At 51.0% G+C, this 26618-nt stretch overlaps 2 protein-coding genes and 1 long non-coding RNA gene across 9 annotated transcripts in view; 2 read left to right on the top strand and 1 right to left on the bottom strand.

Annotated features, from left to right (window-relative positions):
- The window catches only part of Efcab7 (EF-hand calcium binding domain 7), a 33880-nt gene extending 32029 nt beyond the window's left edge, over nt 1-1851 (top strand). For 2 of the 6 annotated variants that reach the window (XM_023561197.2, XM_013142823.2), the window contains 3 exons: nt 195-302; nt 1195-1239; nt 1612-1851. In XM_023561197.2, coding sequence (XP_023416965.2) covers nt 195-302; nt 1195-1239; nt 1612-1689 — 231 coding nt within the window. In that variant the 3' untranslated portion in view covers nt 1690-1851. Of the gene's footprint in view, nt 1-194; nt 307-1194 lie in introns of those variants that run through there. The other 4 variants (XR_010050909.1, XM_003479123.4, XM_023561196.2 and 1 more) reach the window with 4 other exon arrangements.
- On the bottom strand, nt 924-12337 carry LOC134478345 (uncharacterized). Of its 2 annotated transcripts, XR_010050949.1 has the most exons (4): nt 12196-12328; nt 5020-5144; nt 2738-2913; nt 924-2024 (listed from the first exon to the last, which is right to left on the bottom strand). It is a non-coding gene; the product is annotated as an uncharacterized LOC134478345 (long non-coding RNA). The 2 variants fall into 2 exon arrangements; XR_010050947.1 differs by lacking the exon at nt 5020-5144 and having other exon boundaries at nt 12196-12337.
- Nucleotides 11952-26618, top strand: part of Pgm1 (phosphoglucomutase 1) — a 44557-nt gene continuing 29890 nt past the window's right edge. Inside the window, exon 1 of the mRNA XM_063259407.1 lies at nt 11952-12405. Within this exon, the coding sequence (XP_063115477.1) occupies nt 12160-12405 (246 nt within the window). The 5' untranslated portion in view covers nt 11952-12159. The remainder of the gene's footprint in view (nt 12406-26618) is intronic.

Below are 26618 nucleotides of genomic sequence, written 5' to 3'. Positions count from 1 at the left end.
TTAGAAGAGGCCATGTATGTAATTGATGACAGAATACAAATGAGCAAGAAAAGGTCACAGATGTGAAGCTAAGAGAGCGATTGGTCTGAGTTTGCAGCAGGCTATGTTACAGTAAGATAACTTTAGGGCTTATGCTGAGATGTATGTCTTTTATTAAAGAATGTTCTAGCAACTTCTAGAATTTTCTTTTGCAGTCAGATAATAAGGTGATTATTCACATCAACAATGAGCTGAGTAAGAACTGTGTTAACAACAGAGGACTCAACGTATTTGCAGTGGAAGTGGCACCGCAATCTTCCATGGTAATGGCCCTGTCTTTTTTCTATATGTCTCTGGAAAGAAACTTTTAAAATTAACGCCATGAATAAATATGTAGATATGAGCCAGTCGTGATGGCACACACCTGCATTCCCACACACAGGAGGCTGAGGCAGGAGGATTGTTGCGAGTTCAAGACCAAAGTGAGCTCAAGACCAACCTCAACTGCATAGAGAGACCCTGTCTCAAAAAAAAAAAAAAAAAAAAAAAAAAAGATAAAGCCATGTGGATATAAAAGGAAATAGAAGACTGGTTTAAATGCAATATTCATGTCTGTGTCAGTCTCTGTCCACACACAAGAGGCTCTGGTTCTAGTCCAGTTCTTTTTTTTTTTTGCAGTATGGGGATTGAACTCACGACCTCATACTTGCCAGGCAGGTGCTTATGCCGCTGAGCTAAATCCCCAGCCCCTGTAGTCCAGTTCTATCACAGCTTGATTGAGTGACCCGGGAAGGTCACTTAACCCCCAGTTGAGACCTCTGGGGTGAAATGAAGCAGGTGTCAGTGTTGTAGATGCTCCACACAGTTAATGTAAAGATGAAAATAAAGTGATCTCCACAAAAGCACTTCCGAACACCACACAAAGAAACACAAAGTGGAATTAACAGTAATAGGCATTTAATTACTCAGAATATTTTTGTCTGCATTATTCAGAGGTTCCAAGATGACATGGGAAAGAAATAGCTGTTTTAGATAAACAGCTAAGTCAAGAGCCAGACGCAGCTGTAGCTCTGGTGGTGAAGAACTCTGGCTTCTGAGTTAGCTCCAAATTCAAAATCAGGGCCAAGCTGGACTCTAGAGCCGGGAGAAGGAACAGGGAAAAACATGCATGCTGAGCTCTCCTTCTCTGTGTTATCTTTAAACCCTAATATGCAGGATAATGCTCCAAGGGTGAAGAGGCAATCTTTTCTATTTGTCCAGGTAAGAAGTACTCAGTAGAAAGGAGTGCAGTCTGCACCTGCACTGACCAATAGCCACGATGGCAGGGTGGGACTCAGCCCGCAGTCCCTGTCAGACCTAAAGACGAAAAGCACCGGATTTCATCTGCACGGGGACTTGGCTCTGCTTTTGTTTTTGTTTTGAGGTAGGATCTTGCTCTACTGCCCGTGGTCTCAAGCCTGTAGGCCCACGCCATGCTCCTGCCTCAGGCTCCTGAGTATCTGGGACTCTAGGCACAGTCCACCACGCCTGGTTCCACATAGATATGCTTTACACAAGGCTGAGATGCCTCTTAGAAATTTCCCAGGAATAACATGTAAAAGAAAAGTAAAAACTTTCTGTTTTTGTATGCAGGTTTGCCAACATGTAATGCCTCTGAATGAACACCAAGAGTGGATGCACCATTGTGTGTATTCCCTCATATCCAGCTGACTCGGAGGGCTGCTGTCACGCTAAGAGTCACCACCTTAGGTTTGGTCTGCTGTTTATTTATTAACTATGTGCTATGCAATTTAACTAGTGTATCTTATTAATTTAACTTACATGCACTTACAGGTTATATGCTTTATGATTAAAGTATAAATAATTTTTTTATATGTATGGCCTTCTTTCTTAGTGGGAAACTTAAGCATATTGTGTTTATGATAATAAGTAAAAAGAAAATTACAGATAATCCTCTTAAAAGTAGTATTCAAGGACCAGGGTTTTAGCTTAGCAGCACAGCACCTTCCTGGCAAGCATGAGGTCCTGAGTTTGATTCCCCAGTACTAAAAAAAAAAAAAAAAAAATAGTATTCAGTAAACTTCAAAATTGTATATGGTTTTCATTTATCTTAACTCATAAAACTTAAAGAAAATATAACTATAAAAAATAGCCATTTTATTTTCCAATCATATAAAATTAAAACTTGAAGAAATTAGTTTCTGTGTTATAAAGTCAAAACCTAATGATAATAGAAATACTCTGTAAATTTTGTGTCCGTTTGCTGTGGCCTCCTTTTGATTGACTGTATCTGAGGTAATGGGAACTAAATGTGAACAGCATGAAGTGAAGCAGCGTGTGGTGTGAAGAGTAGCACTGAGCTGTTGGGTGCTGTGCAGTCACAGATTGGTGGCTGTTGTATTGGAAGTACGAGCACCATGTGTGGATGGGATTTTTGTGCCAGTACAAAATGGCCTGTGGTGTAAGTGTCACTTGGTTGCAGGGCCCTTGATTTAGATGTCTGTGGAATGTTCTAGCAACTTCTGGAATTTTCTTTTGCAGTCAGATAATAAGGTGATTATTCACAGCCACATCTGTGGCCGTTATCAAGCAGCTTGAGCTCTTTACACCATGTATCTGAGAAAATAGGGGGGAAATGTGAAAATATTAACCACCAGATTCTTTATAAATCAAACAAATGTGCATGTATTCTGTTTACCAGGTGCTGAGTTATGGGAAATTATCTGTGATAGTAAAAATATATAATAAAGGTACCTACCCTAAATTGTAAAGGCCTTTTTACAATTTGGTGGTCGTGGACATGAACAGTCTCACTGGAACCTGGAGATTCAAGAGGAGTATGACCAGGCACTAAAACTTGGCAACCCCACTGCTACGCCCTTAGAGAATCCTAGTGGTGTCTTTCCATTACTTGGGGATTTAACAGTAACCTTTCTGTGGGTAGAAAAGACAAAGATATTTTGTTTTAAGTTAAACTTTCTTCCAAGAAAATGAAGACCCACAGGAGTCTAATTCATAATGCCCAGCAGCTGGGTTCTAGCTCTGGACCTGTAGGTAAATGACCTTTTACAGATTACTTGAATACTGTGGTATTGGAATATCTCGGAAGACTTAAAAGTTCTGAAATGCTTGACTCATAGGTCTTAGAGATCTGTCTTTGTTACTTCTCTCTCATTGCTGTGTCAAAATACCCGACAGCCAGAGTTAAAGGAGGAAGGGTTTATTTAGCACCCAGCTTGTGGAGGTTTCAGTCCATGCTGGCTGGCTCCATGGCAGGGTGGTGCATGGTAGAGGGGCAACAGTTCAAGGTGGCAGAAGACGGCAAAAGCAGCAAGGGAGGAGCATGAGGGAAGACTTCTTCTGTCCTTTACATTGCATGCAGGCTGCACCCCCAACCCTAGCACTGGCCCGTGAATCACAAACTCTAGAGTCAGCCATCTTTGACAGGTCCGCCCCCCATAGTCACATGAGGCTTTGGGGAAACCCAGACACTAACCGTAACAGGGTCCATAACCACATCCAGTAGCCTAAGGCATCGGAAGGCACCCTTCCAGGGTGGTCCGCCAGGTTACTCTCCCAGGCGCAGGGCCGAGCTATAAGCCCCAGCCCTGCTAGCCGAGAGACTAAATAAAATGAGTGTATAAAACCAGAATAAGAAAACTACAACACATAAGCACCCAGCTCGTGGAGAGAGGCCCGTGTGTGATCTCTCCTGTCCCCACTGTGCCCACAGTGTTCCTGGTCCTGTCTCTGGCCTGTCCTTCAGTGCTGGCCAAGTCCCAGCTGCTGCTCTGCCTCCAGAGAATGCTCTCCTCCATCTGTGTGCTTGCTCCTGCCTGCACCACACGTCCCTGGCTGCTGCTGTGTTCAGTCCTGTCACACAGACATCAGGGCCACCCTTGTTCTGCTGGACGTGGAAGTCAGGTCCTGTCCCCAGAGCGGGACACTATGGCCCACTGGGACAATGGAGCCTTCAGATTTTCTTCTCTCCGCTGGCCATGCCCAGCACGGTTTCTTGCACCTGTATTTATTTCAGTAGCAACAGTGCTTCCCCCTCCAGCCCCTTGCTGCTTACTTCTTGCAGATAAAGGGCCTCTTCCCCCTTCCCTCCTGGCTCCACAAGGCCCTTTTGCAAGACTTCTCTCTTGGCTACTCTGGTGGCCAAGACAGGAGGCCCCATGGCACTGCCGCCCTCTGCATGGAGATTGCTCTATTCCCATGCTGCCGGCCTCGCACAGAGCTGCCCCTGTCCCCCCAGCATGGGCCTCCTGCAGTGCCCCAGATACCCGGTGCACATCAGAGTGACGGTCACATAGGAGAGCAGACATGTACTCCCGTCGCAGTGGGAACTTCTAGTAATGTTTCACAGCATTCATAAAGTAAGAATCAGAAGGGTAGGAAAAACCCTCACTGCCCTTCAGTTCCATTAATCCAGACTCTTTCATTTCATTAAAGATTAAAACATAATGTGTTAAACAGATTAAATCATAACAATTAATTTTTAGGAATTGTTTTTTACTACTTAACAGGCAGATTTAACTAGAGGATAATTACATTATCACTGTAATTCCTGTGACCCTAAAATTTTCCATTCTCATATTTTGAAACTAGAGTAACAAGTGTACAATATGCCATAATCAAATCTTAAATGACTGTGTTTAATCTCTGTGGATTTTCTATGGTATACTGCAGTGACCTGTTTTCTTTCAAAACTGTTGCCACGTTCAAATATTGCATGGCTTCTCTGGTGTGAGAAACCAAAATGAGTAAGGGGCATTGGGAAATGGGGAGAGAGCGTTCAAATAAGAAGGGAACAGGGTGGGGGATGGGGAGAAAGAAGAAACAAGAAATAGAAAGAAAACATGAAAACAAAGCTTTTGTAAATAAAAATGGGAGCCCAGGAGAGTGAAATGAGAAAAAAGCAGCAGCAAGCTATTTCCTGTACAGGTACAAACTACCTAAGACGAACATTATCATTATGCATATCTAATGTCCCCATAAAATAAAAAGCTTTTTAAAGTTATCCTTGCTTATTCATACCTGTGTTTTCCTGAATGGGTGACATTTTTGTTTTAATTAAAAAATTATTCTTGGGGCTGGGGATTTAGCTCAGCGGCATAAGCGCCTGCCTTGCAAGCAGGCAGTCGTGGGTTCGATCACTGGTACTGATAAAAAAAAGAAAAAGACAAAAAAAAATAAAAAAAATTATTCTTGAAAGAAAAACAGTTGTCTCTTTAGATCTGTTTTTGGTGTAGGTTAAATAGAAGCAGTAATATCATGGGTGTAACCCAGGAGAGTGGCCATGTAGTTCTGATTTTGGCCACCAGAGGGTGAGTGGTTTTTGTTTTTTTTTTTTTTTTGTCTTTTTTTTGAGACATGGTCTCCCTATTCAGTTCAGGCTGGCCTTGAGCTCACTTTGTAGCCCAGGCTGGTCTCGAACTCGCAATGATCCTCCCACCTCAGCCTCCTGAGTGCTGGGATTACAGCGTGAGCCACCACGCCCGGCTCAAGTGTATTATATTCTTACTGGGGAAGGTGATAGTGCTGTTCAGCACTGTGCTAAGTCCTTTATGACGTCTAAGACTGCTCGGGCGATTTGTTCTCTGCGTTCCCAGGTACTCTTACCCTTCTTGATAGGAACCATAAAACCCATTTCTCACTGGGATCTTAAGAAGTACGGACTCTGACTCCCCACTTCCCCCTCCTTCCCTCCCCACAAGTGCAGGGATGCACAGACACGCGTGCTTCACATAGTGTGGGAAGCCTGTCTGCACTATTCAGCCTGCTTAGTCATTTCTAGGGGGGGGGGGCGGGAAACTATGTAATGATTTGAGGAAAACAGCAAGTAAAGCAATTTAGCACACATGCAGCACGGTCAGAATGCAGAACTGGTCCCTCAGCAGACACCCCTCATGCTCCCTCTCCCAAGTTCATTCTGCCCACCCCAATACATACACAAACAGGCACACACTCCTAGCTCCCAGTTCTTCCTCACTACATATGTGTTACTCTGGTCTATTCACTGAGCAACTAGGAAACTGCTGTTTTTCCTTGGGTTCCAGATCCAGAGAAGGTTGTGCATCAGGGCCAGGCTGCTGTGCAGTCAGCTCTGCCCCTGGAACAGTGGGACTGGAGATGTCAGCGGCAGGCAGGGACGCTGCTTGGCGTCTCTGGAAGCTCTCTCCATGGATTGTAGCAGAGGCCTTTGGGATTTTGGAGCAAGCTTCTGCCGTTATCTGTAGATAACTACTCTCCTTGTAAAAAATGGCTCCTGGCCTGAGAGGCCTTGGTGGGAACTGAACACTTGACCATGGGACACCAGGTCACCATGCGACCTGAGCTGCCCATCATGATCTGGGTACCATCTGATTAACCAAGTCATTAGGTCAGACATGCACGGCAACGACCCTTCATTAAATGAAAACAGTGTAGATGTGATCGAGCCAATAGGTGACTGACCTCAGGAGAAGGGGACTTTAACAGTCCAATGGATAACGACCCATTCGTAGATAGCAGTCAACCTCTTTCTTTAGCCACTGTTGTCACTGCCCAGTGGGCTCATAAACAGAGTGGTCATGGTGGCAGGATGGAGGTTATGCATGGGCTCATTGACATGGACTCCCATCGCCAAGGCTGTCTGGTTACAACCCCTGCTGAGTGTCTGACCTGCAAGCAGCAGAGGCCAACACAGAGTCCCCAGGTTGCAACTCGGGATCGAGCTGATTCTACTGGGCCACTTCCATCAGAGAAAGGGCAGTGCTTTGCCCTTACAGGAACAGGTACTTATCTGGGTATGAATTTGCCTTCCCTGCACATATGCTTCTGCAGAAACTGTTCTCCATGGACAGAAGGAATGCCTCAGCCACCTGCATGGAATTCCACACAGCACTGCCCTTGACCAAGGAGCACATTTTTCAGACAAAGAAGTGAGGCAGTGGGCTCTCGCTCCCAGAATTCACTGAACTTACCAGGTTTCACCCCACCCCAAAGCTGCCGGGTTGATAAAATGGTGGAATTGCCTTTTGAAAATGGAATTACAGGCTCCATCGGGTGGCAGTAGCTTTCAGGGCTGGGGCAAGGTTCCCCGAGAAGCAGAATATGTTCTGAATCACTGTCTACTACATAGTACTGTGTCTCCCCACCCCAGGATTCACAGGTCCAGGAATCTAGGAGTGGCAGTGGGAATGGGGCCACTCACCACTACCCCTAAGTGGCTCCCTAACCAATTTTTTGCTGCCTGTTCTCACGGTCTTGTGCTTTACTGACCTAGAAATCTTAGTTCCAGAGCGGGGACAGCTCATGCCAGGAAGCACAACAATGATTCCATTGAACTAAGGCTTCTCCCTGGTCATTCTGGGCTCCTTATGCCCTTTCGTTAACAAGGTGAAAATGGAGCTATGGTGTTACCTAAGTGACTGACTCAGACTGCCAAGGGGAAATTGGACCAGTACTCTATAGAGGAGGGAAGGAGTATTTGGACTACAAGAGATTCATAAGGGTATTTCCTAGTGTTCCCATGCCCTGTTATTAATGCAAGTTCAACAATCCGGTGGGTTGGGTCAAGTGACAGTAACCTTTGAATTCTTTCACTTAACATAATGATCTAAGATTCACCAAGCTGTGTGTATCTGGTAGTTGGTCCTCTTCATTGCTCAGTAGTATTTTATCATCTGGTTGTATCACCATTTGCTACTTGTTCATCTGCTGGGGTGCTGCTAATTTCTGAGAGTTACTAATAGAGCTGCTGTAAACAATGACGTACAAGTCTTTATGTGAACGTGTAGCAGATGGGATTGCTGGGCCACATGACAAGTGTATGCTTGACCTCTTTAGAAAGGATTTACCACTTTGCTTTTGGGAGGCCCTAAAGGAGGCTGCCTGCTTGGCCTCTTCCCGGCTAGGGGCTGCAGCATTCCCTGGTTGATGACTGCTGCACTGACCCTGTCCCCACAGCCAGGACCTTCCCTACACAGGCTGCCCACACATGGCTCCTCTGTCCCAAGCAGACTCAGGCTAGCATCTGGAGCCCACTCAGCTCACCCGGGACAATCTCCCCACCCCTAAATCCTTTATCTGATTCTATCTGCTGGTCGCGTTTGTCGTGTAAGGTAACAGGTTCTCGGGTAAATTAACTTAATTTACCACAGCATTTAACAAGGAATCAGGAATACTGGTGAAATGAGATAATGAAGACATTCATTATCTCTTGAAAAATGTTCTTTACAATCTGTATTTTTAAAAATCTTATCTTTTGCCATCTAAAATATTAACATTTGCATATCAAATATTCATATAATTAACTCAGACTGATTTCCAGATTCCAAAAGTGAATTCTGTGGGAGAGTCTAATTTATCATACGTCAGTGCTTTCCACATGTGGACTCATGATACTGAAACACAAGTTCAGAAACTGTGACCTTTTTGGGACAGGAACAAACTTAAATTTCAGAATTATGGTCTCCAAATAGTCATTGACTTCTATTCAAATAAAAGTTTTGGGGCTGGGGATTTAGCTTAGCGGCATAAGTGCCTGCCTTGCAAGCTCACAGTCATGAGTTCGATCCTTGGAACCAATAAAACAATCAAATAAAAGTTTTAAGTGACTGAACAGCTTACAGATAAAAATGGTGAATGGTTTCCTAGTTCTCCTATAGGTAGGAATGAGTCACCTTAGCAAATTTCAATAGGCAAGTTCTCTCAAATTAAAGGACTGCCTTTGAAGCCTAGTAGAGGTGGGGCTTGGGGGGTCATCTAATCTTAAACTGGAGATAACCCCAGTGTTCCTCAATAAAGGAGACTCAGCGAACACTCAGTATGGGCAGGTACATTTGCACAAACGCGGAGTTGTGTTTTGTTTTTAATGATAATGTGATTGTTCCTTTACCATATACCACAGGAGTGCTTTTCAGGCTTGTGTGCCAGTCATGAAGGAATTCCTGTTCTGTGCTGCTTGTTTTGACAGTCAGTCTCCGTGTGAGTCAGGTAATTAGCAAATGTGAAAGGGCTAACACCTCCCCATAGCCCCATTTCACAGTGTGCATTATGAATTCCATATACCTCTGTCCGCTATAAATCTCATATGCATACTACTTCCTATTGCTGAGGTTACTGAAGATTGATAATCATGGCAAACACCTTTCTTTAGGCCATTACAACTGAAGGCAGGCGATGATTCGTGAAGAGTGAAGGTGAAGCCTTCTGTAATGACCGTTGCACTAGGAAATGTGGTTTGGCCGAGTCACATACATTATCTAGCTGGGATTTACCCCTGTCCCGTTTATCTACATTTGCACGCAAGGGCAGAGAGATTAAGAACTGCTTGTTCCTTGACTGAGAAAACTAACCAAAATCCAGAGCTTTAGGCCTGCTCTAAAGGAGTGCTTTAGAGATTTTTCTCAAGAGTTCGATTTCCCTTGCCTTTCAGTGTAACGTGATGTTCAGAGCTTGGGTTGTTAATGGATGGCATATAGCAGAAGCACCTAGCTCTTCCTCCTGCCTGGCGGGGATTCTAAGTATCGTTCAAAGACAGGCCTTTGAACACTGGGGGTTCTTAGAACCCAGGGCCGGGCCTTTTCCTCTTCCTGTGCTCTTTATTCTTTTTTCTGGGGACTCTCATCCACCCCAACATCTTCAGATACAGTCTGTCTGTGAGCAAGTTATAAATTCATCCCTTGACCAAACCTGGCTCCTAACCTCTAATCCATATACCCAACACAGTTATCCTGCATCACCCCTCCGGTGCATGGAAGATACATCCCCCTTTGCAGGCCCACAGCCAACATCGTGGTCCAGCGCATCCCTCCCGGCTCCATGCCTGCAATCCTCCAGTCCCAGGCGGCCAGGCCGAGACACTGCTTTTCACTTGCCCGACGCATCTTACCATGTCTTGCCAACACTACTTTCTAGAAACATCTCCAGCCTGCTCACTCAGTCTTTCCATCGCCCCCAGCCTGGTGCAAGGAACCTTGGTCTTTGACGGGGCTGCCTGGTTTCCCTTCAGCTGCTCAGTGTTTTCTGGAAAGTGCTGGTATGATCAGAGTATTCCTCCACTGAAACCTCTTAAACTTCCGCAAACATGGTTACCGGGATTAACCATGAAGGTGTTAGCCAGCTGAACTGAACTGGGCACAGAGGACAAACATAAGATCTCAGTTAGGTGAAATGGTCAGATTCAAAGAGGCAGAAAGAACAGTGGTTTCCTGGATCGGGGAGGAAGGGACATGGAGAGCTGGGACTTGGTGGCCACAGAAGCTCAGTGTGAGGTGGTGAAAGAAAGCATTCAGGAGGGGTGGAGGGTTTAGCCCTCGGCGGGCCTGAGCTGGAGTGAGGAGACCTGGGTTCAACTTGCAGCAGGGTAAGGCAGCTTCATCCTTGTCATCATTGAGAGGGACGGTGGGGAAGGTGGCACGATGGTGGGAACAGACCTAATGAAGGTACACTTAAAATGGTTAAAAGCAATGTATTTTATGCTATGCACGCTTTGCCACCATTTAAAAGATATCCTTTCAATTGCTCATCACTGTTAAAGATGCCAATACTTTTTTTTACATGTGATTTTTAAAAACATTTTTACTGTACATGTTTCAGGGCATAATGATGGCATTCATTGTGAGGGCACCACCCCTTGCAGAGACCCCAGTGCCTGCCACTGTCCAGCAGACCACATGACCAGGCCACCCACTCGGCCAACTAGGACTCATGCTTCCAACTCTCAATGCCACACCACTGCCCCCAGGCATCATCCCTGGCTCCCTTCGGTGACTGAGCCTCTGATTCACACTCTGACAGCCCCCATGACAGGTGGCCAGAAATAAAAGTGATCACATAGGACACGCACCCTCACTTCCAACACATGCATCCCATCCTTCTCCACTTTCTGTGGCAGCTCTGCAGTCCTCTCCTCGAGTGTGATCAGAAGCACAATGAACGCTGCTGCCGAGTACCCACTCACAGAAAGGCAGCTAGTAAAAGCCTGGGGACACCGTGTCCTCAGCTACCTTATTCACTGGTTTTGGCAGCTCTTGACTTCTGGCTTCTCCCTAAAGTCAGAATGAACTGGAAAGGTCAGGGTCCTGAATCAGTTCCATGGCACTGCCAGTTTTCACTTACAGGGACTTTATGGACAGGGTTGTCCACACCACCTCCCATGTTCGACCATGGCTGTGTGGGAACATACCATGAACATGCGGGGGAAGCATGAGTAGGATTCCTGCGATAATGATGAACTCTGGCTTGGGATTGAGACCCGGGAGCTAACAGTCCAAGGGCCCTGTGTTGTAGGTACCTTGACTGGACTCCTTTGGCTTAGGCTACAGCATGGGTCATTTAAAAGCATCCCAGGTAATACCGTGCGTCGACGCAGGGAGCACTGCTGACCCCAGGAGCCCACTGATTCTTTCGGAATTCCTTAGGAGAGGTTTATGTTCGTTTTAGGGTAAAGAAACAAGTGACCACGGATGTTAACTAGCTTTTCCCAGACCCCACCACCTGGTAAAAGTGTGCTTCCACTTTGCCAAAACGACACATTTCCCAGCCTAATCAAGTGAGTTGCTAAACCTGAAGAGTGACAATTTCTACTTTTCTCTTCTTAATCTTCAAACCCCCTCTACTGGCTGTGATACTCCTCTGTGACCCTTTTCTGTGATCCCTTCGGCCCATCCTGCCCTTGTTATGAGCCCAGCCCCAGTGTCTCCCGCACCTGGTTTTGGCTCCTACCAAGGTCAGGCAGCCCGCTCTGCTCCCAGTCAGGCTCGGGCCCCCAGGTGGCCCCTTGCGCGTGCCTGGCTTTCAGTTTTTTAAGTATAAAATCGGAAAAATACAGCCCGCGTTGAGGCTGGAAGCTCTGCACTTCGGATCCTTTCCACACTGGGGTGCCCCGACCCCGGGGAGAGGCCAGGAGGAGGAGCCGCGGCCCTGCGCGGCCGCAGTTCTACCTCCAGCTCTGGTTTCCGGGAGGCCGTGCGCGGTCACCAGGGGCGGCCCCCAGGAAGGCCCGGCGGCCGTGCCCGCTCGCTGGGCGCCCACCCTTTGCAAGCTGCCCGGCCGGGCGGAGGCCTGGCATTGGCCTGCGGGGTCCGCGGCTCCGCCCCTGAACGGCGGGGTGGCCCCGCGCCCGGCTTTAAGGAGGCCGCGCCCCGCCGCGCCCCGCAGCGTCCCCGGCCCGGCGCGTCGTCCGGCACCATGGTGCGGATCGAGACGGTGAAGACGCAGGCCTACCCTGACCAGAAGCCGGGCACCAGCGGGCTGCGCAAGCGCGTGCAGGTGTTCCAGAGCCGCGCTCACTATGCCGAAAACTTCATCCAGAGCATCCTGGCCACCGTGGAGCCCGCGCTGCGGCCCGAGGCCACGCTAGTGGTGGGCGGCGACGGCCGCTTCTACATGGCCGAGGCCATCCAGCTCATCGCGCGCATTGCGGCCGCCAACGGGGTGAGGACGCGGGCGGGACGCGGCGGGGCGGGGCGGGGCGAGGCAAGGCGGCCACTTCCGCGCGTGTCCCCAGTCACGCTGCGCGCTCGGGGTGGCGGCGTGGGGACGCGATTGCTGCCGCCAGAGCTCACTGGGCGCCCGGGGCGAAACAGGTTGCGCCCCTCCCGGGCCGTGGCCCCGCAGCCCCGACCTTGGCTGTCGCCTGCGCGCCTGGGTTCGCTCGCAGCCTCCGCCGGGCCAGGAAAGGTCACGGGGGTCACGGCGGCGCCGGACCCGCGGGGAAGCAGGCCCAGTTTGGCCTGGTGCGTGCCGGCTGCAGGCTCCCCAGCGCACAGGCCCGTATGTGTGCCCTGGCTTCCCTGCAACCAGCGGGACCCGAGTCCGGGGAACTCGGAAACACAACCCAAGAGCGTCTTGTGCAAGCCCAGAGGGCCTGGAAACGAATGCAACACCGGCCCCGCCCCCCACCGGGCCGCGTGAACGGCTTTTCTTCGCGGGCGGGACCCTGTGCAGAGGCAAACCGAACAAGGTCGTTGGCGGAAACCCCCGCGGAGGAAAGTGTGGATCTGTAAAATTGATGCATGGGGTGATGAGTCGCTTGCTCTTAGAAAACATTTTCTAAGGAGCCCCAAAGAACGACCTTCCTTTCTAAGTTGTAAAAACAAGGCCGGCTTGTATCTATCTCCTCTTTAAGTTTCCCTACAGCAGGCCTTGGCCCCCCACGGCGCCTGAGCGGTGCCCCGGTGTTCCCTTTCTCCTGGTAGCCCTGCCAAGCAGATGCTATTATGGGCGGTGGTGGCCGGTGAGGACACCAGGCCAAAGCAGGTGCAGAGGGGCCAGAGCTGGTGTGGATCGGGGGCGCCAGGCCCTAGGTTCCATCCCAGCTCGGAAATAAATCAGTCTTTTCCAGGAATCTGAGGGCAGCGCTGAGAATCAGGGCAGACCTATGAGTCCCAGAACTGAGCAGCTTCAGAGACTGAAGGGACTCGGAGTCCGATGCCTCTGGCTTCTGGTTCCCAGACTCTAAACTGTGCTCTGTATCGGTTAAGGAGGAAAGTTTGGGTTTGTCTCCTTCCTCCGCCTGTGTTCGGACAACTGCAGGTTTCCGTGCAAGCAGAACAGAGGCTACTGGGTCCCAGCGGAGCCTGCGCTTGCGCGATAGATGCTGTGGCTTGTTGCTTCCTAGGGTGCAGGCTCCAGGTCATTATTGGAGGACGTGGCTGTAGTACATGAGACTTGTCCCTCAGGTGCTTACAGCAGAGTGGGTGTGTCGGGTCCGAAGGGAGGAGGAGAGATCACAGTAGTAGCTGAATGCTCCTGCAGCTCTTCTCCTTGGAGCTGCTGCCCACGCGCTGTGCGCCCACTTTCCAGCCATAGAGCCCTGCCTCCTGTGCCCCGGATAGAGTGCCCCTGCCAAGGCAGCTGATTGCTAAACCCAGGAACACTGTCGGGCCTGGCCGTGACCTTTCTGCTGTGCTTGGTGCTGCAGACTTTGCACTGTTTACCAGCCTCAACCTTGCCCTGCTTGGTGGTTCCTGATTCTGCTCATGTGTGTCCAGTCCTTCCAACCGCTTGCGACCTCCTGTGCTGTTCCCAAGGCCACTGTCCCCAGTTTCCTGTGCAGGTTGTGCTCACCCAGTTGGAATCAGTCTCTCTGCCTTCTTCACCCTTGCCTGGGAGCTCCTTTCCACAGATGCTTTTAGGAAACTTTCCCAGCTACCTGGCTTACTGAGAGGAATTAATTCACAAGAGCTTCAGCTGTCCTGGCTTGGAAGAACACATGCAAGTGCCAGCCCTCAGAAGTTCCTATTTGATACAAAACTCTACATGCCTCTGTAGTGGCATGCCAAAGTTGTGATGGCCCAACTTGCCAGTGATATAGGGCATATAAAATGCATGGTTCTAGCATGATGTCTTACACTGGTAGTCCCAGAACCCTGGGAGGGTGAGGCAGGAGGATTGTAAGTTTCACCCAAGCCTAGGCAAGTGGCTAGCAGATTTGCCATGTGACGGTCACACTGTCTGCTCACATGTCACAAGTCCCCAGTGGGGACCTGTAGTGGGCTGCTGTGTTCTGCCTGGGCATCATGCATGGTATCATGCGGGTGGAGTGGAGGCTTGGTGTCAGGGAATGTCCAGTCCTTCCTGTCACCCTGACCTGTGTTTGTGTGTATGTGTGTATGTACTCACTACCTCCATAAGTTTTGTGACACTGCGTGCAATGTAAGTGCTATGCAAATGCTCACTCTTGGGTGCTTTTGTTGAATTTTTTTTTATGGTTTCTATTACCATTCTTAATTTTCTGGACATTCGCAGTTGGTTGGTTGAACCCGCCGATGTTGTCCTGTAGACGGGAGGCAGTGGAGTGCACCCAGGCCTCTTGCCAGGTCCTGAGTTGAGTCACCGGTATGCCCATGGTGTCTCACTTCTGACCAGCGTGTGGAGCTGGGGGCCTAAGTACACGCTTAGCAGATACTTGTCACCTGCTTGTTCTGAGTCACACACTGCACTCGGGGTCAGAGCTTCCTTGCCATTAGGAAAGATGGGCAGAAGGGCCGGCAGAAGGACAAGATGGTGGCCCAGGCTTGTGCTGCTGTGATGGGTGGGAAGGCCCAGGGAGGGTGGTCTGTCCATCCATCTGTCCGGCCATGGAGGGGATGTGTGGAACTATATCTCAGGACCAGTGGGACAGCTCAGGCGGGTGCTGGCTGTGTCAGGAATGACCGTCCCTGCCCTGTGAGGCCCTGGGAGGGAACCCTGGAAGTCTCCAACCTCTCCCATCCCCTGAAAGCCTTTGCAATGACAGATGAGTAAGAGCAGAGTTGGGACAGCTGATGTGAGTATTTAGCCCAGTAGACCTCAGTGCTATCCCCACCTCTACCCACCCTCACCGGCCCCAGCTAAGAAGGGGGTCACAAACTCCGTGAGTCCAAGGACCTGGGGTCCCCAAAGCACCTATCAGGGCCAAGGTCTCCAGTGAGCAGTGGGACTCACACAGGGTATGGACGTTTGAAGGACAGATTACCCCATCCAAAGCAAGGCAGCATAAACACCCAGCGAGTGACCACCTTCTCTTCATTCCCGAGTTCTCTGTCACACCCTCCTCAGCTCATCTTTGTGAATCTGAGGACACCTTTGGAATAATTTCATTTTAAGTGAATAAAAGAAAATGCAGATTACAGTAAAACAGGTTGTGCTGAATTGCAATTATTGAAGTATTTTTAAAAATCACATTTGTGATACAGTGAGATATGCGTGTCCTTTTCTCTTGCTATGTGAAATGACCCTGCCCCCTGGTCACTGCGTGGTGATGAACGTCTAGGACCCTGGAGCTGATCCTTCACCTCGGGCGATTCAGCACCAGCTTTCCCGATGACCAAGGAGTAGAAATGAACTAATAAGGATGTGCTTTGCTGCTTGTACTTATAACGGGGGAGCTGAGTCCAGGAGGGTTAGTGGAAGTGAAAATGTTGGTTTTGTTGTTCACATTCAGGGACCCTTAGAATTCTACCCCTGAACCCCTTAGGAAGTGGGGAGCATTGTTGAAGCCTCCTGGGGTAAGGCCCTGCCCTGACCAATACCCGCTTAGAGGGGGTGCTTCCGACCCCAGAGTGAGCCTTGAATGGCCGAAAGGAACCTCCCGTTCTCAGACCACCCAGAGGCCTTTTGAGACCCTCACCCACAGCGGGAGAGTGGCTCTTTTGTTTGTTTAGTGACAGGGTCTCACTGTGCAGTACAGGCTGGCCTCGAACTCACAGTGTAACCAGGCTGGCCTCAGACCCACAAACATGTTAAAGACTGAGATGTGCCCTCACTCCCTGTTCAAACTGAAGCTACTTTTTGGTAAACAGGGTTCTCCAGGAGGAGAGCTGGGTTGCCTTGGGAGGTGTGGTTCACCTGGTTGGTGCTTCCTGGGTGCCCACCATGTGCTATTTTCGGGGCTCGGGGCAGAGCAGTACAGGGAACAGGACCAGGGGCTGGAGCTGAGGGAGGAGGATGATAAATGCAGCTGTCAGATGATGACAGGTGCTCAGAAGAAAAGTCAGAAGCCCAAGCATTTTGGGTGGGCCGCTCTTCTCCCTGCAGTGGTTGGTGATTGTTTCCTTTACTTTGCAAGAGCTTTTTACCTCAGTGCTAAAGATTGATTTACAATACTGGGGGGGGGGGCAATTTATCCTTTTATTGTTCAATTAGTATATGCATAACAGTGATGTTCATTTTGAGGAATTGGAGATAATGTGCATACACACACACCAGGAATCAAACTCACGACCTTGCCCTTGCTAGAGCTATATTCCTGGCCCCTGTGCAGTTGGGAAAGCTTGCAGGAACACAGCAGGGAGCTCGAGACCTTCCAGGAGAGGACAGGGAGAGGGAGCGATACGCAGACCAGGGGACACATACACCAAGTAGCAGAGCCCAGTGGACAGAGGTGGTAAAATTCTTTATCATGTGAAGGGGCCCAGTGTGTCACGGATCCTAACAGATGCACAGCGGTATTTCTTGCAGATTTGCCTCGGGGTTATAAAAAGTGTGATCAGCACTGATCTGACACTTAGCAGTGAATTCCTGCCCTCTTGGGTTCTTAAGAGAAAGCCTTTATCCTGCCCCTTTTGGTTACATGTTTGGGGACCTGCAAATTAAATGGGTGGAAGACAGATTAGTAACATAGACATCTGCAGAGGCTCATAGGGAAATGACCGAAGTCTGTTGTAAGTTGTGGCTTAATAATCAAAATAATCATTTTAACGTTATTATATGGCAGCTTTAAGATTATATAATTATATTACATACTTGAGGTTATGTAATGTGTATTACATAATACATAGGAATACTATATTTTTCTTTATGATTACTATATACTAATAAATTTAAAATGAAGATATTAGGATAGGGGAAGGCAAGGAGAGCACTTGAAAGGAAACATGATTTTTAGGAACCCTAAATGGCCCTTAGGAGAGGAGGTGAGTGGTGCGCTGGTTTTGTGACTGTGACCGCGGAGGCTCCTGGGTGGAGATGGCTGGGGAAGGGAACCTGTGACTATTGAGTTCTTGGGAAGTTCTGCTGTTGAGGTAAGGTGGCCTGGGAACAGCCTGCTCTCACAGGCTTTCCGTTTGAAGTATCCCTTATGCCTCAGTGCTGTAACCTCAGCCCCTTCAACCACTGGAAAGTCTTCAGGAGAGTTTTGCAGGCTAGAGATCGAGCCCGAGGCCTCACAGATGCCAGGTGAGGGCTCTGCCCCTGAGCTGTCCCCTCGGACTGCACACACCCCGTCGCTCTGTGACTTTGGAGCCGCGCTCACAGGGCTGCTGAGGGGAAAGTCGATGGTGACCCGGGCTCCGGGAGGGGAGGCAGGTGGGGATGTCGGGAGACTTCCGATGTCCACAAGGGGAGACCACTCTGGGGCAGCCCTGTAAGGCTACTAAGAGGAGAAGACTGCCTGCCCTGGCCCATGAGGTGGGCCTGTCCGGTTACCGGAGAAGGACGGCTCTGAAACATCAGATCTGCCAGCTAAGCAGTGGGTCAGCAGGTGCGCGAATATTGCTGTTTCACACTGGAAACATTGCCTTCTTCCTCCTCTTCACGAGTGCTGTGAATGGCAGCGTGGCTCCTGTGTGGCCAGGAGGAGGCGGGGCCTAGTGGCTTCCTGTCTCCCCACCTACCACGATGCCCTCCGCCAGGAGGGGACGCAGCCAAGGGGCTTCTCCAGAGCCCTGCCTGTGCAAGCCCTGCCTGTGCAGCTTAGACTGTGAACCTTCAAACCTCAGGCTAAAGAAACCTCTTTTCTTTATACCGTTTCCAGCTCCGGGTGTTTCTTTACAGCAACAGAACTCACCTGATACCACCGCTCCCCAGAGTGTGTCTGAAGGGATGAAATGGGATCGATGGCATACAGTTGACTTCTCTAGCCCGTGGCAGAGTTGGAGCTGGGCCTTGGTCTTCTGATATTTCATCCAGTTGATCTTTTCCATAAATATCTCAAAGCAAGCTGTTCTCGGGATTGTTGTGTCTTAAGTATTTGAGGAGACTGGATTGAGCCAGCGAACCAGGGCTGTCAGAGCTTCGGATGTTTGAATGAGGCCTGGTGTTTGCACAAAGACCCCAGAGAAACAGTTTGGGGAAATAACCAGTCTATGCCAGTGTGGACTCATGTGACCCTAGTAAAAATCCTTCCAGATTTAAGTTTGGCTTCTTCCTTTGAAACTGTCATGAGTGGCATGTGGGAGCCGGGACCTGCCCGCCTAGATCTGTGCCACCCACCCGGCTTCCTCAGCCAATGTCACAAGGCCTTGTGTTTGGCCCTTGGAGCATGATTGGCTGTGGCCAGGCTGGGCAGGCCTTGCAGAGGGAGCGGCATCCAGCAGCTGTGTCCCCACCCACACCCCTGGCCTCCTTTTAAGATATGCAAGAATTGAATGTACTAAAAACACACGTGGTGATTGGTGCCTTGCAGGATGCCCTCCAGGCCCGGGCTCGTTCCCTGCGAACTCTTCAGGTGTCCTGGGCCAGAGTTAGGAAGTGACTGGACCAGCTGCTGTCCCATGACCCGAGATGCAGTAGCAGCCTGAGCCTGGGGTCAGCCCGGCTGGGTGTGAGCAGAAGCCACATTTTCCCTGCCCAGATCGGATGAGACCACAGTGTGAAATTGGCAGTTCACCTTGGTGACACCTGGTTTTCTTCCTCCTACACTCCATAGAAACATGAAAACTCAGCCTGTCAGACTACAATCCTGGTACCCGCCGGCCTATCCGGGTAGTGTGAGCACTCAGCAGATGGCCCTCCGGGACGTTCAGGGAGTCACACGTCACTCCAGGCTGGTTCTAGAGTCAGAGTGGACCATGGCGCTTAGCAGAGTCAAAGTCATCTTTAAAATCTCACACGGCAACTCAGGACAGCGTGTGTGACGCAGTGTCTGTGGAGCACAGTGACAGCACCGCACAGCCCATGGACTTCTTTACCTTTGGGTCCTGAGGTTGGGGACCAGGACCTTGCGTGGTGTACATGAGCCCCCTGAGCTCCGTCCCGGGCTGCTGAGGCTCGTTCCTTGGTCCCCGTGGGTTGCGTGTATTTGAGCCCTGTGGGAGAAGCATTGCAGGATGTGGCTGGCAGATTCCTGCTGCTCTGAGTGGCAGGTGTGGGAAGCTTCCCAGCTGTGGTTCCGCGCTATGACTCTGAGCACAGTGTCCCTGGGCGCTGCCCATGCTTATATTTGGGATCAGTGTCAAATGCCCCCACCCCAGCGTGGCCCTCCCTTTGTACCCTGGTTCTCTGGAGGATGAACTGTGAGGAATATCTCCAAGCCTGCGTTGCAGATTCATTCTCTGCAGTGGGGAGGCCCAAACTGTCACAGCAGAGGCTCGGAAGTGGCAGTTCGGTGTAACCTGGTGGGCTGCAGTGAGGGGACTGTGGTGTGAAGACCCAGCCTCCCATCTCCTGTGGCTTTGTCATCCTGAAGAGGCTGAGTGTGGCTGCTGGTCACACATGGCTTCTTGCCCTGAATCTGTGTTTCAGCCACCAGTGGGCGTGGGAAAGGTGAGTGTGTTAGCCAGCTGTTCAGCACTGTGACAGATACCTGGAGTGAATTCACTTAGAATGCAGAAAGGTTGCATGGCTGCCTTTTTAGGGGCCTGGTTGGTGGGCAGTGATGGCTCTTGCTGGCGGGGTGTGTGATGGAGAAGACCCAAGTGTGAAAGAGAGGGCCGCAGAGGACAGTGTCCACCACCTAAAAATAACCAGGAGGCCTCTTCAGGGCTCTGCCACCTGCCTGCAGCTGCCCAGATGCAACCAGGCCTGTGCATGGGGCCTTGGGCGATGCAAGTTGTGATTAACATGGGGGAGGAGCCCTTGCCCTTTACAGTGTGGAAATTGTTCACGTCACCCCTGCTCCAACCACTGAGGCCTGTCATACAGGCCATGTTTTTTGCAAGAAAGATGGAACTTTGAGTTTCTATTGGAAGACTTGTGGCCAGCTAAGAACGGTGGCTCTGTTGTTGCTTTAAGGAAGAGAAGGAAAATCCTCATCTCCTGCCCATCAGTCACCTCTTTGGCCTCTTAGGAGGTCTTGCCCTCTATTCTTCCCATCCATGAGACAGGGGGGCCCCAGCCTCTCTCTTCCTGGCAGCAGCCTCTGTGCTGGGACTCCTCTCTACCAGGCGCCTTGTGGCCTCTTGGGTCCAAATGTCCAGTATGTTTAAGGGCCGATGATCTGCCCTTCCCCTTTACTGTGTGTAATCATGGAATCCCTGGGGCCATCCAGATATACGTGAATGTTGAAATTCAAAAACTTTAGGGGCTGGGGATTTAGCTCAGTGGCATAAGCGCCGGCCTTACAAGCACACAGTCGTGAATTCGATCCCTGGTACCGATTTAAAAAAAATTAAAAATTTTTTATGGTAAAATTTACATTGCCATGAATCCCCCCGATTACTTCCCTTCACTTCAAACTCACCCGTCACACCTGCCACTCTCTGCAGCAGCTGTGGAGGGCTTCTTTCCTGAGTGTCTTTGTGTGAATGGAAATAGTGGACGCTGCTGCCAGGGGCTGTCCTACTTAAAGGCGGGCTCATGAAAACACAATGCTGCTGCATCATCGTGCGTCTTGGTTACTTATTGCTGAGACGAAAATACCTGACACCCAAACTGAAAGGAGGAAAGGCTGATTTGGCTCACAGTTTGTGGAGGTTTCTGTCCAGGATCAACTGGCTCCAAGGCAGGGAGATATTGCCGAGGAGAAACAGCTCATGGTGGACAGAGGGCTGCAAGTAGTGGAGAGTGAAGCAGCAAGCAAGAAGCCACAAGCCTCTTCTGACCCTTACATTTTACCCAGGCTGCAAGCCCTCTGGTAGGTGGCACTGACACCCAGGATGGGGCACTTTTATGTTGGGAGCCGCGGCCGACACTGGTCGCCTTACTTGGCGGACGTAGGGCCTGTGGGTGGGAGCGGAGCCTGAGCTAGATTGCCCCTCCCATCGAGTGAGTCAAGTTGGCGCCTGCTTCCTGCCCCCTGATTGCGCTGGCAACTTAAACAACCCGCTCTGTAAGATAGTCTGCCTAGCAACAACTGATGTTAGCCAATCAGCCCGCATCGCGCGCTTTGAACTGATTGGCCACTGTTACCCTATAAAAGTAAATGCCTCTCCCGCCACAAGGGAGAAGCACAGAGGAAGCACAGAGGAAGCACAGAGAGAGATAGAGAAAGTCCACCGGCGAGAAAGGGCTGGTGACAGAGCGGAGGCCTCGCAGGGCCCACGCGGAGACAAATAAAGGCAAGGTTGCACACCGCCAGACTTTGTCGTGTGTCTTTCCTGCCGGCCGGGAGCGACCCCGACATTTGGTGGCCCGCCAAAAAAAAAAAAAAAAAAAAAACGAAAAAGACCAAAAATAAAAAAAAAATAAAAAATAAAAAATAAAAAGGGGGAGTAAGCCAAGGCCTGCCTTCAAAGGCGCGGTTATCTATGGCATGACAATGGATGGGCCCGGATCCGGTGGTTAGCTGGAACCGAGGCGCGGTTTGTGTTTTTCCGCAGGAACCGGGACGAAAACCACTGTGGGTCCCAGAGAGGTTGACGCGACAAGTCCCTCGACTGAAGATCAGGCCTGTTCCACCAGGGGCCAACCGCAGACCCAACAACAAGATGAGCCCTAAAAGAACTGCAGGACAATCCCTTTTTGGGGAGCCTGGAATGGCTTGCTCCCCTATGTTTTACCATTGTTAGGTCCCCTGTGCTCCTTGCTTCTGCTCTTACATCATTTATTAATGGGCGCCTTGCGGCGGCCCGGCGTCAAATACGCCTGGTTGCCCATGCGGCCCTGGCAGCAGCCCGTGATGGGCACAATGACCCCCAGGCCTACGCATGGCTCGCTCGACTGGCCTACGACTGGGTCTAGGTGTGGCGGGTCTTCCGCACTCCTTCCCTATTGACACCACACAGCAGGGTGGGTGAGTCAATGACGGGTAAGAGCGTGCCTCCCCAGCACGACTCGACCTAAGCCAGGCCCCACCTCACACTGCACGAAAGCCGCTGGATTACTAGAATCTGCCCAGATCTAGATGCCTCTCCGAGGGGATCACACGGAGGGGCATGAGTGCATGCCTATGTGCATCCGGGTTCCGTCCAGTTCACTCCTGGCCCTGGAAAAAGGACGAGGGTCTCAAGGCCTTGGCGGACCCAGGGGCGGCCGACCAGGGTCCAAGCCAAGGGCCTACGGTGGGCCTCAACACAGGGCATAAGCCTCTGCACTCGATCCAGGGCGGGCTGCGATGCATACATTCATTCAAAGTAAATAAATTAGGGGGAGATGTTGGGAGCCGCGGCCGACACCGGTCGCCTTACTTGGCGGACGTAGGGCCTGTGGGTGGGAGCGGAGCCTGAGCTAGATTGCCCCTCCCATCGAGTGAGTCAAGTTGGCGCCTGCTTCCTGCCCCCTGATTGCGCTGGCGACTTAAACAACCCGCTCTGTAAGATAGTCTGCCTAGCAACAGCTGATGTTAGCCAGTCAGCCCGCATCGCGCGCTTTGAACTGATTGGCCACTGTTACCCTATAAAAGTAAATGCCTCTCCCGCCACAAGGGAGAAGCACAGAGGAAGCACAGAGAGAGATAGAGAAAGTCCACCGGCGAGAAAGGGCTGGTGACAGAGCGGAGGCCTCGCGGGGCCCACGCGGAGACAAATAAAGGCAAGGTTGCACACCGCCAGACTTTGTCGTGTGTCTTTCCTGCCGGCCGGGAGCGACCCCGACACTTTTAATCTTACCCTGAAGATCAGTGGACTAATTTAGTAATTACAGAGCCGTGGTCACCCTGGATGCAGCTGCCTCTGAAAAGGTTCCACCTATGAGCACACGAGGCTTCTGGGGACACCTAGACACAAACTGTGACAGCCACCTTATCCACTGGATCTGGTACCGTGGGACTTCTGGCTCTTCCCCAAAGTCAGAAACGACCATGAAAGGGAAGTGTTTTGAATCGAGACAGCGGGGACATCACAACTGAAGACCCTCAGGGGAGAATACACCGGAACTGCTGTAGGAAGTGGCCGGGCTGACGGATAAAAGCGTCTGAGGTGCTGAGGAGCATTCAGAGGAGAGTTAATGGCAATGTGTCTTATAATAGCTCCCTGTCCTGCTAATTCGTGGGTCCACATGGAGATTCCGGGGGCTGCGTAGCCTCTGCTGATGAAACCTGGGTAGAGGGCAGGCTCAGGTTTGCAGGCAGGCCTGCGATTTGTTCCACTGCAGTTTCCTTATAAACTCGTGGGTGCCTGCTAGGTGTGCCTGGCTCCCTGGGGGAGGAATCCCACAGCAGGGACTCTCCCCGGAAGCCCAGAAGCTGTGACAGGGAGGCCTCCACGTGCTGCCCCTCTCCGGGTTCTCTGTGGCTGACACCACTTTGGACAATGTGAGAAGACAAGCAGGAGCAGAACTCAGCACCCTCTGCTAGCAGAGAGGCTCCCACAAACAGCTGTCATCACTGATGCCTGGCCTTGGGTGACACTGTTGACAGGCCAGGGTCAGAGAAGACCTCGCTCGGCACAGTCAGCCTGGGCTCCCCCAGGCCTGTGCAGGACAAAGCAGCCCCACACATGCTCCGAAGTGGGCCACCACTGGCCTCAGACTGTCAGAGGTGATAGCCCTTCCATGACAGGAGCAGTAGTGTGGTGTCACGTGGGTGAGATTGGGTTTACATTGCTGGCTTCTTACTAGCTAAAATCCTAGGTGTGGCTGTTGGCACAGTTCTGAGATACAGAACTTCATGCAGAGGTCATGGTGACGGGACAGTTTTTGTCATAGACTGAGTGTGGCCGGACGGTCTGGGGCTTGCATGGAGAGGGACCATGTTTCTCTTCTCCCACCAGCAGGAGGGAGATAGGGTGCGGGAAGGAAGGCAGATGATTTCTCAAAGACCACACCCGTTGATGTCGCTTGGGTCCGTGGACCTAACCTTTGCCAAGGCCTCCGCCCGCAGCAGGGAGGCCAGGAGGCACTGTGTTATCTGGGTGCCCTGCCCTGGGCTGAGCTCGGCTGAGTGCCGAGCTAAGTGAAGAGGAAGGTTGACTTTGAAGAACAACCCACAGTTCAGAGAATTGCTGGATGTTCCCCCAAATTTGGTGAAAACCCAGCCACTTGAGGTGCGCAGCTCAGCAATACTTTTGGTGGGTGTCAGAGCAGATGTTGCCCAGCCAGCCCCGAGTTCCTAGGCTGACATGGTCTGCCTGCCTTCCATGCCCGGGTGACTGGGCCTATGGGTGCCTGCGTCTGCGCCCAGCAGTATTTGTTAGCACTTCAGAGCTAAGCCACCAGCACCAGCTGACTTTATACCACGGGTCCCATGGCCCTGTTAGCAGTCGGTCCCCATGGCCTCCCAGACTCTTTCAGTTTTGAGCAGGGATTAGTCCACGTTAGGTCTCTGTAGAGTCACCAGGTGGGTTTTTCATGGACTGTGTGCCCAGGTTTGGGCATCAAGTGGGAAAGCCCAAGAGTCAAAAGAGTTTTTGTCAAGAGCCATGAATTCTTGTCTGTATGTCTGCTTCTCCATGTTATAACAAGGCCCTGAGCCGTCATAAAAAGAATGGTGGGTGTTGGCATATGGTGTCCACGGCTGCACTCAGTGGTCACGTAGACCTGCTGTCCTTGGCCTGTGGCAGGGTGGCAGATCATGGTGGGGACATGGGCCATAGTGAAACCACTGCTGTCACAAGCATGGATATGTCCTGGTCACTTTGGACTGCTGCTGGGGCAGACCCACAGGCCCAGCCGCCCGGGGATGTGAGGTGGGCAGATCACTGGAACAGGGAGAGGTTACCTTGGGCTCATGGTTTCAGTCCATGGTCTGGGGCTCCAGGCATCCAGGCAGGAACGGTGTGATGCAAGGGCCAGCAGATGACAGCTGTCCATCTCATGGAGACCAGGAAGCAGGGGCCTGAGATGTGAGGAGAGAGGGCTACCCTTCCAGGTCGTGACCCCAGTGACCAAGTCTTCCCATTGGGCGTTATCTCCGAACAGCACTCGCAGCTCTGAATCCATCTGTGGGCCCGTGCAGCCATCTTCCGGAATCCCACTCTGGACACTGAGGCTTCGAGGGAACACTAGATCTCAGCCATACAGGAAGCAAAGAGACGGGGCAAGTCCCCTTTAAGGTCACACCAGTGATGACCTAAGGGACCCCCCACCTCCCAGTAGCACCATGCTGAGGACCTTTTGTTAAGGGGTCTTAGGGACACTCCTGACCCAGATGACAGCAATGCCACACTTTTTGAGACAAAGTCGATGATGACCTCATTATCACAGAGCTTCCATTGAAGAGGGACACATGAAAAATACAGTGACAAGCACAAAGTCCTGTGTTCGATTTCCGGTACCAAATTAAACAAAAAAACCCAAAACAAGACAGTCACCAACAGGTGTTAGGAGAATTAACACTCAGGGATAGGGAGTCGTCTGTGGGAGCTCAGGGCTGGCCTGGCACAGGGAATGTGTGCGTGTGTGGGTGTGCATGTGGGTGTGGCAGGGGCAGGATGACCAGCAGTGGTGTCCTGCAGGAACCAGTCTCTTCTTGTCATCAGCTTCCCTGTCCAGAGCAGCCCAGGCTGTCTGACAGTGAGAGGAGAGATGCCTGAGGAGAGGAGCATTTGCACTTTGCCGAGTGTAAGCAATCAGATTTTTGTTTGAGCACACGCATCCCAGTGAGTCCTAGACCTGGCAGTTGCTTCGTAGGGAACTGGATGCTCCCTCCAGCGTTTGAGACGCCGCCTCGGGAAACATTTCTCAGCTTGTCGTTTTATGGGTCACCTAGGGAAGGCAGTCACATTATTTTATAGTCATGCTTCATTTTTCACCTAAAACGGTGTAACAAGATTTGATCGCCCACTTTATTCGTGAGACACGACTCCGACCAATTTTTGCCTCTTTCCGGAGCTCAGCTCTGCTCCCGGAGGGTAGCATTCGTTACGACTGAAGACCTTCAGAGGAAGTGCCACAGCCAGGGCGGACGGTTCCCTGAAGAGTTAGTGTGCTGTCAGCACTGCTGGAATAAATTGGCCGCTTCCCTAGGTGGTGGTTCTGGAGGAGGAGATCAAGTGGATGGAGATGAATCCACCCTGGTGTGAGTGCTTGACTGTGTCGCCGTTTGTCACACCCTTCAGGCACTGGCCAGCTAGACAGGCTCTTCGATGGCTTGTGCCCAGGGACACTCTTCCTTTCATGGTCCTCCAGTG

This window comes from Cavia porcellus, unplaced genomic scaffold, assembly GCF_034190915.1.
Source record: "Cavia porcellus strain 051 isolate PalLab524CR breed Dunkin Hartley unplaced genomic scaffold, mCavPor4.1 scaffold_1, whole genome shotgun sequence".
In the NCBI taxonomy this organism is placed as follows: domain Eukaryota; kingdom Metazoa; phylum Chordata; class Mammalia; order Rodentia; family Caviidae; genus Cavia; species Cavia porcellus.
Note: the sequence above shows the minus strand (reverse complement) of the source record. Positions and strands in the feature narration are given on the sequence as shown.